Source organism: Lepidochelys olivacea (genome assembly GCF_965140295.1).
Source record: "Lepidochelys olivacea isolate rLepOli2 genome assembly, chromosome: 6".
In the NCBI taxonomy this organism is placed as follows: Eukaryota; Metazoa; Chordata; order Testudines; family Cheloniidae; genus Lepidochelys; species Lepidochelys olivacea.
In genome coordinates, this window is record NC_140416.1 from 20,291,501 (window position 1) to 20,305,179 (window position 13,679).

At 41.6% G+C, this 13,679-nt stretch overlaps 1 protein-coding gene across 1 annotated transcript in view; it reads left to right on the forward strand.

Annotated features, from left to right (window-relative positions):
* Positions 1-4,523: 4,523 nt before the first annotated feature.
* Positions 4,524-13,679, forward strand: part of MUC2 (mucin 2, oligomeric mucus/gel-forming) — a gene marked incomplete at its 5' end in the record, with an annotated part of 69,011 nt that continues 59,855 nt past the window's right edge. The window contains 5 exon segments of the mRNA XM_084629788.1: positions 4,524-4,593; positions 7,449-7,713; positions 11,738-11,852; positions 12,495-12,585; positions 13,267-13,376. Coding sequence (XP_084485914.1) covers positions 4,524-4,593; positions 7,449-7,713; positions 11,738-11,852; positions 12,495-12,585; positions 13,267-13,376 — 651 coding nt within the window.

Sequence of the window (13,679 nt, forward strand, 5' to 3'; positions counted from 1 at the left end):
GACTAGATGACCTCCTGAGGTCCCTTCCAACCCTAATATTCTATGATTCTATGAAAGGTAAAACCCAACCTGAAAATAAGTGCTTATTTATGCAAACTCTGTTTTGCACTTTCCCCAACTCCATACTGAACCGTATCACCAAAATAACTTCTTCAAAGAAGTACGAACTCCTTCTCACCTCCCAACTCCCAAAGATACACAATCATATCCTTCTTTCCAATATTTCCCAAACTGAGGATAGATCTGGAAAACCAGATCTACTGGGTCAAAATATGAGAGGGGGGGAAGAGTATCTTCAGGCAATGTAGTGACCCATCCTGAAGGATTCACTCTATGTGATCTCTGTATGCTCAGGCTTCTATGTGATTTAGGTATGGGAATGGCTGGTTGGTGAATGGGCAGAGGCAAAGGAGAACTGATTTTCACAGCGTCATTCTCTTGGAAACCTACAGGTATTGTCCCAAGTACATTGATGTTGATGCTGTCATTGGAGCTTTTCACAAGTACAACACTGAATTCACTTTTTAAAAATAGTCGTAAGATCCCCGGGGGGGGGGGGGAGGGGGAGGTTTGGATTGGGCCTGAGAGTTGGTGTATTTACACAACAGATTTCTGATTGAACTCATTATTTGCCAAGCCCATGATCCATCCACCCATCGTCATCATCATCATGGCAAATCCCAAAGGGTGCGGATTGAGCACCACCTGGATCAAACTCTGGCAAGGAGCTTAAGATGGTCTGGGAGTATATTCAATTTATGTCTGTCACTGGGAATCTTATCACTCCCATTGACAGTAATTAAAATAATTTAAAATTTGAAACCTGAACAATGTAATTTCATTACTATGGTATAGTGACAAGCCAAACTGAAGTTTCTCAAAGTATTTAAGCTCTATTATGGAACATGTAATGGTTTATTTAAAAAACCACCCAAAACACCCCTCTGCCACCACCTCATGGTACTTTCAGTATCAATAATCTATTGTGAGTTGAGTTGTGGAGGTGAAAGAGAAGGTGCAGAGAGACTGGATATGATTTTTCTTTTCAGTGTGATCCTTCTCTTTGACATCAGGGGACAGATCCCTGATCACTCTTGGTTTCCTTCTATTAGGGTGTGACAACACTGCACGCTTTTTTTGGTGGTGAGTCATGTACATACCGGTAATGCCCTAGCACAGGTATAAAGTATGTTATGCGCAGGTTTCTGTGGAGCCAAACAACATGTCTCTGTTAAGGCTGTTAAAGTCCTCCAAGAGCCCCAAGTTTTCCGTTTCTTAGAGAGTTCATATTTAATTTTGTCTCTGCTGTGCACTTGAGTGAAAGTTTCTTGAACACAGGCAAAGGACCGGACACAGATGCTATTTTTGGAGATTTATTATATCTGATGCCAGTCAGGGGAAAGACTAGAAATGGAACACTTAGTCCAAGGATCTATATCCTCTTTACTTGAATATTCTATTCCAAAACTCACTCTTGACTTTTTTTTTTTATTTATTCCTTCCCTTTTGAGACACTTTTTTAAAGACAGTCTGGTTTCCACGGTGGTTTTGAAAGGTTTAAAAGTTCTATTAGAGCAACTAGAAGGAGACAAAGAATGAGCTGCTGAAAGGATTAGAGGTTTATGTAGAGAAACTGCAAGGAGAAACTCTTGCTGGGGATTATAAAGGGAATGGACTAGGAGGAGCCTGTGAGTGTTGAGAAGCAGTAGTGTTAAAGACAAACTGAAATGAGAGGGTGTCTTTTCCCTGCTAAGGAAGGTTACAGAGAAACTTTTTGTGATGAGGAACTGTCAAGGTTCTTTCCCCACTCTGAACTCTAGGGTACAGATGTGGGGACCTGCATGAAAACCTCCTAAGCTTACTTTTACCAGCTTAGGTTAAAACTTCCCCAAGGTACAAATTAATTTTACCCTTTGCCCTTGGATTTCCACTGCCACCACCAAACTTTATCTGGGTTCACTGGGAAACATAGTTTGGACACGTCTTTCCCCCCAAAATCCTCCCAATCCTTGCACCCCACTTCCTGGGGAAGGTTTGGTAAAAATTCTCACCAATTTGCATAGGTGACCATACACCCAAATCCTTGGATTTTAGAACAATGAAAAAGCATTCAGTTTTCTTACAAGAAGACTTTTAATAGAAGTAAAGGAATCACCCCTGTAAAATCAGGATGGTAGATATCTTACAGGGTAATTAGATTCAAAACATAGAGAATCCCTCTAGGCAAAACCTTAAGTTACAAAAAAGACACACAGACAGGACTAGTCATTCTATTCAGCACAATTCTTTTCTCAGCCATTTAAAGAAATCATAATCTAACACATACCTAGCTAGATTACTTACTAAAAGTTCTAAGACTCCATTCCTGTTCTGTCCCTGGCAAAAGCAGCATACAGACAGACACAGACCCTTTGTTTTTCTCCCTCCTCCCAGCTTTTAAAAGTATCTTGTCTCCTCATTGGTCATTTTGGTCAGGTGCCAGCGAGGTTACCTTTAGCTTCTTAACTCTTTACAGGTGAGAGGATTTTTCCTCTGGCCAGGAGGGATTTTAAAGGGGTTTACCCTTCCCTTTATATTTATGACAGGAACAGTTGAGAGAGAGAGAGAGAGAGAGAGAGAAGAAAGTTCATGTAGAAGGCAGTTATTTCCGTAGCAATGCTATGAACTAATTTTAGTTTTTGTAACTCTCACAAGAATCCCCCTTTTTTTTCTCTCCTGTGTCTGTACTGAGCAGAGCCCGCAGGATAGCCTTTTTCATGCTGCAGTCTTTTGAAACAGCTGGCCTGCGGGCTAGGGGAATAAGAGGGAGTGACAGATTATCAGTAAAGCAGTACGTAAGCAATTTATTTATGACAAAAATAAATGATGCAGGGGGCATTCTATGTGAAAACCTGCATTGCCTAGGTTTAATGCTGATGGGTGTGGACTACAACTTCTTCCTTCTTTACTTAAAGCCTGAAATAGTGGTGTTTGCTTTGTGAGACCTTCCATAAACTTTTGGTGGACTTTGTAGCACTGCAGAGCTGTTTTGTGGACCTTGCCTTTGGTATGGAGTACCTGAAGTTGCGTGAGATCACCCCCACAGATTTTCAATACTTTTCAATACAATATACTTTATGGGCTAGATCTTCAGTAGGTGTATTTCAGTAATTTATACCATCTGAGGATCTAGCGCTGTATGAATCCCAGAACTGAAATCCCAACAGTTATTTGCACTGTAATTTTGCAACAGATAACATATAATAATAACACTTAGCCCATACGTAGGGCCCTACCAAATTCAATGTTATGAAAAACACATCATGAACCATGAAATCTGTTCTCCCCCCTGTGAAATCTGGTGTTTTGTGTGCTTTTACCATATATTATACAGATTTCATGGGGGAAACCAACAAATCTCAAATTGGGGGCCTGACCAAAAAGGGAGCTGCAGGGGACTTGGTATTGCCACCCTTACTTCTGCGCTGCCTTTTGAGCTGGGTGGCTGGAGAGCGGCAGATGTTGGTTGGGCACCCAGCTCTGAAGGCAGAGCCCTGCCAGTAGCAGTGCAGAGGTAAGGGTGGCAATACCGTTCCACGCCACCGTTGCTTCTGTGCTGCTGCCTTCAGAGCTGGGCGGCTGGAGAGCGGCGGTTGCTGACTGAGGGCTCAGCTCTGCAGGCAGTAGCCCAGAAGTAAGGGTGACAATACCGTACCATACCAGGCCATCCTTACTTCTGTGCTGCTGCTGGCGGTGGCGCTGCCTTCAGAGCTGGGCTCCCGGCCAGCAGCGGCTGCTCTCCAGCTGCCCAGCTCTGAAGGCAGCAGAGCCGTCGCCAGCAGCAGCGCAGAAGAAAAGGTAACAGTACTGCGACTCCCTGTATAATAACCTTGCAACTCCCCCCACAACTCCTTTTTGGGTCAGGACCCCTACAATTACAACACCATACATTTCAGATTTAAATAGCTGGAATCGTGAAATGTGTGATTTTTAAAATCCCATGAATGTAAAATTGACCAAAATGGACTGTGAATTTGGTCGGGCCCTACCCATAAGTGCCAATTTCATCTTCAAGGTTCTTTACAAACATTATTTAATCTGTACATAAATACCTCTGAGCAATAATGCAAAATTAAAAACTCTTGGTTTCAAAGCAGACACTTGAGGATATCCCAGGTTAAGTTTCATTTCAGGGATTCCCTTGTTGTTCAACTGCCCCCAAAATGTTCGCTCTCTGTTGCCAAGAGTTACTGTGGGTTAAGCTTATATGAGCTAGAAATATAAAAAGACAATAAAATTCCAGTTGCATGATAACTGAATCAATATTGTCCTGTATCCTGTATGCCGGATTCCCAATTTTACTATGACAAACAACTATGTCTGTTTACTTTCTTATCTCAGTAAACGTTACACCCATTTTGTTTCCTCCTGCTCCTCCTTCTCACTTTACATGTCCTCCACTGTGATGGCATTAATTGTACCAAAGGGCCTTATATAAAGAGAGGTTTTCTGAAGACGTTTTCAGTGCAAGCAGCTTAGCCACCATGGGGCTAAGACTTGCCAGCCTTTTTGCACTGTGGCTGGCTCTTTCCTGTGCGAACGAAATTAAAAAAGGTAAGAGCTAGAAATGGGATGGTGAGGAATTTCCCACTAGAAAAGGGTGGAAAGATTTAACTAGTGTAGTTAAGAAAAAGCTAATCACGCGATGAAATAATTAAGGGGAATATTATGGTATCAAATATCCTCCCTTCATTTTTAACATTCAAATGCTGAGACCAAATGTATGAGCTGAAATAGATGCGACTTCTTTTGGTGGAAGATTCTATAGTTTTCTTTCTGAGCTCTGTGGCTGGCTGAATCCATTATGTTGATCTCCAGCTTGATGTATGTGATGAAGTAACAATTGCCTAGCATGAAGGTTTGCAGGAGTTAGGCAGGTACCGAGCAATAGCAACCGAGAAAGGGGATGAGTGTCATAAGGAAAACTCTGCATTTGGGCTATTCAGAAATAGCAGTATATGCTTTCTTGTCCAAAAGATGTATATAGTGTTAACACTTGGACTAGCTCATTTTTAACCCATTACTTCAGCAATCCTAGTCCATGATCTCTTAATCTACCTTTCTAAAAGAATGAGTCTCCGACTTAATTTGCTTGAGGTGTTAGGATGAATATGTATTATTGAAAAATAGCAAATATTTTGGTACAGCTGGGTGATGCTTTCCTGTGCAGGTGATCAGGGGGTTGGATCCTGGGAATGGTCCCTTCTTGAATATGCTATGGCTAGGAGAGCACCTGATGTTAGTAATTGGAAAGAAGGGAACACATTGCATTGCTTTCCAATCCCACTCTTTAGTGGATGCAAGAATCAGCGTTGATGGGCTTTGGAAGGATGGATGTGAACCTGTCCTTAAATGAAGAGGGGGATGCTGCAACACAAGGATTTGTTTGGATGGAGTAGAAAGTAGAGAAATTAGGAGATCTAAAGGATCCCTGCACTTCTCCCAAAGCAAACAATATCTATATGTAACCCACACACCTCTTGGGTGTAGTGTTCTGTCCCATCTAGTGGCACCGAGACCACTTAAAGAGAGAGAGATTGAGTCTGCTCTACAGTCTTAGCTAATGCCCAGTTGGCTTTTAGCTCATGTGGTAGAGGCTCATGCACTATGCTCCAGACACCCCAGGTTTGATCCCGCCCACCGACAACCAGGGTCTGTCGGTGTTACATATAGATCTCTGGAGAAAGTGAGCCTCAAAGTAGACCCATGAACTGAAAATGTGATGCTCTGCTGTGTGTATTACATACAGCATATCTTGATGCCTTTAAATATGAATTGTTCAAGGGGACCTATGGTTTTGTTCACTCAATTTAAAAAAAAGTTAACCTAGTGTTTATGAATGTGAGGTGTGCTGATGCTTGCTTGGCTGCTTCCCTTACCACACATAGCTCTGACAATGAACCTCAAACCTAATCTACAACAATCCCTGCAATTCCAGTTTTGAGAATGGTTTGTAGGTTGTGGTAAATTTGTGTCAGTTACTGTTGTGGACAAATGGTGGTGGAATGAGTTTGAGACTTCCAAACATTTGGTTGCTATTGCTTTCTTCTTACCGTCCTGACATAATTTAGTTGTTGTCTTATCTTGAGTTCTTGTGAATATCGATGGTACTCCAAGTCATTATTTTTAATGGAAATAATGAATTCACACTTGGAATTTGGATTACATAAGGGATTAATTCCTATAAAGAAAGTATCTTGCAAAAAAATTGGAAAAGTGACAAAAATATTTAGAATAAATTAATAGACTTGGCCTGAGCCTACATTAATGGTATGGGAGTGTCATATGACAGGAGTGTTAAAGCTTCTCAGTAGAGCTGGGAAAATAACTGATTTATTTTGTTTACTCGCAGTTCTGAAAAATAAATAAATAATAAAATTGCTTTGGGTCAAACCAAATGTCAAATTCTGAAAAAAATCAGTGAATCAAAAAAGTCAACAGAAATTATTTTAAGTTGAATAGAGCATTAGGTTTCATTTTTGGACATTTTAACAATAACAAGCAAGGGAAATTAAGAGGTTAGATTCATAAAAAGGCCAAAGAGGATCGTCCTTTAGCCCAGTGGTTAGGGCACTCACCTGGCCTGTTCCCTAACTGCTGGGCTATCAGCTATTCCGGGGGGAGGGGTGTCCCTCAGTTTCTCCTGTTAAAGCTATTCCATTTTGTATAAAATACTTGACTAGTCATTGGGCCAGAGAGACAGGGTATGAGAATGACTCTTTATCCCGGTTATGGCAGACTCTGGCAATGTGGGATACCCAAGTTCAAGTCCCTGCACTACATTAGGCAGAGGGGGGGAGATGGAGCCCAGGTTTCCTACATCGCAGGGGAGTGCCCTAACCACTAAGGGTTCTAAGGTATAAAGGAGTTGCCACCATTTCTTCTTCTGTGAATGGAGCCTGAGTCCCTTTGTGAATAGAACCTCCCTACATTATTTGAGACAAACCTATTTGGCAACTTTGTTCAAATTCAGAAATAGTTTTGGGCTTACTGAAACTGCTTTTTTCAGTGAATAAACTATTTGTGCAACCAATTGTGCCCATTTCTGCTTCTCAGTTTCGACAGGCAAGTGCTCTCATCCCTCACACATGCAGTCAGAACTCCAAGAGGTATCCAGGCCCCAGCTGCATGTAAAAATGCACGACTCTCAGCCAGAGAGATGCACATATCATTTGTTTATTATGCTAACACTGAGGATTTGGTGTTTTGGCAAATTGTTGAGTATATATTTATAAATGGCTTGTTCTGTATATATAGCAGATTATCTTCTTGTGTAAACCTAGTAGCATGCCATAGCTGAATCGTTTAAGTATCATTCCTTAGCTGTCTTGTTGTGTAATGTTGATTATTAACAATGGGTGCTAGCTACTTTATTTCACTTTCTTCATCCCTTCTCCATCACTTAACAGGCAGAACCCAAAACCATGGCCACTATGTCTGCAGTACCTGGGGGAACAATCATTTCAAAACTTTTGATGGAGACTTCTACCAGTTCCCTGGCCTCTGTGATTACAACTTTGCTTCTGACTGCCGAGGGTCTTACCAGGAATTCTCAGTCCATGTCCAGCGTGCTGTGAATGAAAATGGACACCCTGAAATGCAATATGTCCTGATCACCATAAAGGATGTTGTAATGTACCTCACCCGAAATACGGTTGTGGTGGATCAGGAAATGTGAGTTCTAGTATTATAATTCTTGAAAGAATGTCCAGTAAGATGCATCCATAGACAAACAGAACTGTACAATATGTAGCATTAAGATATCTATTGTGAGCCTTTCACCAGGCAAAAGAAATTCTGGGGAAGGAACACAATATTGCTTATAGACCCACTAAAGCGAATGAGACACTTACTAGGTAAGGTAGTGGCACTGGATTAAGGGTGCCAGAACCTGGACCAGGTTTAACAGATTTTAACATGATCAAATAAATATGTACCCCTCTGTTGTCATTGCTGCCTCTAACTAGAGCCCAGGTTTTATTAAAAACGGTCAAACCCACTCCAGTGAATGCCTACTAAGGAATAGAAAATAGCGTTCTATTTTCCAGGCACCAAGCCAGAATATATTCAGAAATATCATGAAGTTTTTTGACATATATTACTGCCAAAAATGAGAGATTGCTTAGTTGTGCACAAAAGTGTTAAAAAGAAATTCACAAGCAGCTTTTTAGGGGTCTTTTAAAGATTGCTTTCCTATGCACTGAACCTATTCTTCTCCTATGTATTGTTCTTAAAACAATAAAACCCTAATAAAAGAAGACTCGTGGAACAGGTTTTCACTGTATATAGGATTCAGTGTTCTATAGACTTTCATACTCTTTAAACCATACCTGTGGCACATGTCCCACTACATGCCAGTGCAATGAAAGCTATAGAATTTTTAAAGTGCCTGGGGAGGACCCAATCCATTGACTACCAACACAAAATTAATAACAGGTTTCAGAGGAGCAGCCGTGTTAGTCTGTATTCGCAAAAAGAAAAGGAGGACTTGTGGCACCTTAGAGACTAACCAATTTATTAGAGCATGAGCTTTCGTGAGCTACAGCTCACTTCATCGGATGCATACCGTGGAAACTGCAGCAGACTTTATATATACACAGAGAATATGAAACAATACCTCCTCCCACCCCACTGTCCTGCTGGTAATAGCTTATCTAAAGTGATCATCAGGTGGGCCATTTCCAGCACAAATCCAGGTTTTCTCACCCTCCTCCTCCTGATCACCAGCAGGAGAGTGAATTTGTGTGGGGGGGTGGAGGGTGAGAAAACCTGGATTTGTGCTGGAAATGGCCCACCTGATAATCACTTTAGATAAGCTATTACCAGCAGGACAGTGGGGTGGGAGGAGGTATTGGTTCATATTCTCTGTGTATATATAAAGTCTGCTGCAGTTTCCACGATATGCATCCGATGAAGTGAGCTGTAGCTCACGAAAGCTTATGCTCTAATAAATTGGTTAGTCTCTAAGGTGCCACAAGTCCTCCTTTTCTTTTTACAAAATTAATACTGGATATTGTGGTAATCAAATAGCTCTTCACATGCTGATTTGGTGACATCTGGTTTCCAAGTTATATCTTAATATTGAATAATTTGGGGATCATGCTCTGCCTAGGGGAGATGGGCTGGGTCTGAGTTCAGCACTCAGACTTAGTCCTGCACCACTGGTGGTACTTCTGCAGCTTCGAAGGGGTCCTGAGATATCAATCAGCAGAGGGCAGGAAAGAGTGAGTCTCTCAGGGCTGGTCTACACCGCACAGTTAGGTCGACATAAGGCAGCTTCTGTCAACCTAATTATGTCAGGGTCTGCACTACAGTGAGAAGCCCTGGCAGCTTCGGAACCCGCTCCCAGCTGGGAGCCACAGCAAGAAGCCCTGGTGCCCTCCCCTCTGCCACTGGGAGCGGGGCAGCCTTGTCAATTTCAAATTGACAAGGCTGCCCGGCTCCTGGCGGGGAGCAGGGTGGGGGTGCCAAGGGTGGGGGTGGGCGGGGAGCAGGGGGGGCAACTGGACCCCGCTCCCCGAGGGCAAGAAGCCCTAGGCGGCTTCCCCCAGCTCCCAGCGGGGAAGGGGGAAGGAAGAGGAGGCAGTTCACCGGGAACCTGGGAGTTTGTGGGGCAGCCTGGATCCCAGCAGGGAGCTCCCAGCAGAGCTGAGAGGGCTCTCCTGGTAGAGCACTCCTGTTGAGGACCTGCACCACTGACCCAAGGAGGGTACTGTGAACATGCACCACTGTAGTAATTACTAGTTTATATTACATTTGTAGTGTCGACATATCCTAAGACTTTCTAGTTCTTCTGTGGATCGCCACAGAATTTTGGGCTCCATAGAGCAGATAAAGATTTTTGAAATGCCACTTCTATGCATTTCAATGGCATAGCTGATACAGGCAAGCCAAACACAATCCCATAGCAGGTACTCATAGCCATCCTAGTAAGTGTGGGTCCCCATTGCAAACTCCAGTATCTGCATATAGTTGCATGTTCCACAGAGGCAATCTTCAGAATTAGATTTTTACTACTTTACAGGTATAAGATAAGAAAAGATATAAGGTATAAGATAAGAAAAGAAACGATTATAAAATCAAAGAATGAAAGAAATAAAATGTACAAAGGTGGAAATTAGAATAGAAGAAAGAACAGTTATTTATATAAAGGCTTGGTGCTACGGTGTTGGTTCCATAAATGCTACAAAACTCCTCTGTTCTGATTCCCTAGCTTAAAGTCAGCATTAGAAAAAGCTTTATCCCAGAAGAGTCCATGCTGTCAAGTAGATGCCTAGTGTTTTACAATTCTCTTTAAAAAATGTTCATGCTCCAATGTTCATGATGTGACCTGTAGCTTGTGGTAGGAATGTCAGTTTCTATTTGGTGTCTAGACCCTTGCTAAAGTGATTGCATGCATTAGAAATGTGCAAGATGAGTAGTTAGAAAAGCTCTGGCACCAAGAAATTAAGACTTAAAATACTCTTGTGAAAGGCTAGGAAAGAAATTGTGAGAGGGGATGTATGCATGGGCACACACCATTAAACTAGCAATAGCATTTGCTCTGAGAACTGTTTAGAGAAGGAAACAGCTATTCATTGGCTTGGCTGGATTCCAATGTAACTAATTCTGTTTGGTCAAGTGTTGAGCTATTTAGGTTTTACTGTAAGAAGCTGTTTGCGGGAATGCTTTTATCACGGAACCAAGTTCTGCATTGTGGCTTGTGTACAAAGTGAGCATAAGGGAGTCGTGCAACAGCGGGGTGGATCAATGTTTTATCAGTCAACAGCATCTTTGCTCAATCCTCTTTGAGATACTCAGGTCAAATTAATGCCCTCTACTGATTCAATTAATAATTCATCTCTTATTATTAGATTATTAGATTATTGAATTCTGATGCTTTTAAGAAGCTCTTTTCTCCCCACATTTTTCTCCCACCTATGTTGACCATCAGGCCCCATCCCAAATCATGAAGCCATTCTCTCAAATAATAAAGGTTATTTAAAGGGGATATCCAGTCTCCTGAAACAGTATATGATTTTTGGAAAATGACAGACACTATTCAGTTTCTTGTGCCTATTTGCTATGTGAACCTCAATCATGGGCGAGCAGTGAATATTTGCTTTCCCAGGTTCAGATCCTTTGTTTTGTGCTTTTACTGACTGAATCACATTTCTTCACTGGCATTTTGCCTTCTTTCCTAGCCTGAGATAGAGAATCTATCCCTTTAAGGAGCCCGTGGCTCTGAGATTGCCTTGCCTTGTCATGGTAAATTCCAGTTGGCACCAAAATATCAAGTCTGAAATTTTATATGTGATGGCCACAGGAGATAATTGTTATCTAATGAAGTCTGTGCAAGCATCAGGCAGTGAAGTTTTCAAAACTGCCTTGAAATAGGAAGAATCTGAACTGGATTTCTGTGACCAACTGGAATGAATGCTGATTAGAGCAATTTAAACCGGGTCAAACAAAATATAACTTACCTCAGCAAGTATCTGAAGGGAAGGGGATTTAATTCCCCGCTAAACAGAGTCTGTCCTATACAGCAGAGAACAGCTGTGTGGGACTCAGAGATGGAGGCCAGAAAAGTGTAATCTGCAGAGCCTGGTTCTTCCATGCCCTTTGATGTTCCTCTTGCAGCACCAAAGACATTCAGTTTACTGCTTTTTTGTTTTCTACATTAGATCTAGTAACAAATCTCTGACTGTCTTCTTCTCAGTGTAACAACACCATACTATAGTTCTGGTTTGCTGATTGAGAGCAATGAAGTCTACACTAAAGTCTATGCAAGAGCGGGCCTTGTTCTAATGTGGAACCGTGAAGATTCACTGATGGTATGTATGACACTAAACTTTACTTTTGCTACTATTCGGTTTTAACAAATTAGCATAGGTTGAACAGAGTCATTGCGTTAAGCAGCCTCTTCCAACTGGGAATGGAGATAGTTTATTCTCAGGTGAGAAGGTTCCTTTGTCCATTATGTGACTGGAGTTGGGCATAGAAATGAACATTTCTTCACTCTCAAGAGAAGATGAGACGGAAATGAGAAACAGCTAATATTTTGGTTAAAAAGTCCTAACAAATTCTGATCTGCAATCCGTTTGTTTGTCCCTTGGATTGCTGTGCTCTGTTATTCAGCTTCCCAGCAAGGAATAAATTCACCCCTTAAGGGGAAAAGTTTTTTATTTAAAGCACATTTTCTTCCTAAGCTTTGACATAATGTTGACAAGAGGCACCATCATGGTATAGTAACGTCTCACATTCTTCCATGATACGGTTTTTATTTTCCCCTGGTAATTGTTTGCATTGGATGGTGCTACTATTATGTTAGATGTACTGAAACCTAATTTACAATGGAGAGGCATTCACTATCTCTCCTCTATTAACTTCCCCTCCTAGTGAATTTATTCTTGTTGGGAATGTTTTTTTTTAGCACTACAGCTGATTTTCTTTCTGGTTTTGTTTTCATTATTTAGTTGGAGCTGGATCCCAAGTTTAACAACAATACATGTGGTCTTTGTGGGGATTACAATGGACAGCAGCTCTACAATGAATTTCTCTCTAACGGTAAGTGGTCTGATAGTCTATAGAGATACCATATAAGGCAGGCTTATAGATATTGTATGTGGAAGCATCAAAGAGGGTAAAGGTAGAATTTACAGTACAGGAACTTAAATTCTGTCTGAGATTTTCCAGGGATTGCTACGAGATAGAGAGATAAATTATTAATAGTGTACTATATTCCATGTGAATCAGCTGATTCTGTGGTGTCTCTGTTGGTGTAGGCCAGTGGTTCTCAAACTTTTGTACAGGTGACCCCTTTCACATAGCCAGCCTCTGAGTGCGACCCCCTTTGTAAACTAAAAACACTTTTTAATATATTTATCACCATTAAATGAGGTCCCTTCCAACCCTGATATTCTATTAGAGCCGGAAGCAATTTGCTGGAGGCAAAGCGGATTTTGGGGTGGAGGCTGACAGCTCATGACCCCCCCCATAATAACCTCGTGACCCCCGGAGGGGTCCCGACCCCCATTTGAGAACTTCTGGTGTAGACTTTCTCACTTGTTTGAATATTAGTGAGCTTTTCATGTCCTTCTGAAATGGATTTTCTTAATAGTATTAAAATAGTCAGTACAGTGCCTGATATATAATAAACAGTTTGCTTGATCACTAGAGTGCCAGGAATCAGATGTGTATTGTTAAGTTTGCTGTGTTTATCAAGACTTTTTTACATCTCCCTCACAGACATGATCTTCAATCCCATCACATTTGGAAATATGCAAAAGATAAACAAACCCAACACATTATGTGAGGACCCTGATGAAACACAGACTGTCTCAACCTGTAATCAGCATGTGAGTAATCATAGTGGTCAACTTTACTTAGCTGGCAGGTGGAGACATTCCTTGCAATATGGGGAGACCACTGAGTGTGGAGATGGGTAACAGCCTGAACTTTCCAAGGCACATACCGTGTCCCTAACTAACTCCAAAGGCATTAACATTGTTATGCCTTCTAAAAGGAGGAGTAGAACTGATGAAAGATCTTAGTTGCATGTGTGTTGTTTCTGACACAGAATTATCCAGAGATAACCTAAGACTTGGACCCATCCCTCTTTTGCAACCATTAGTGATGTCCAGAAGCAAAGCACCATTTTA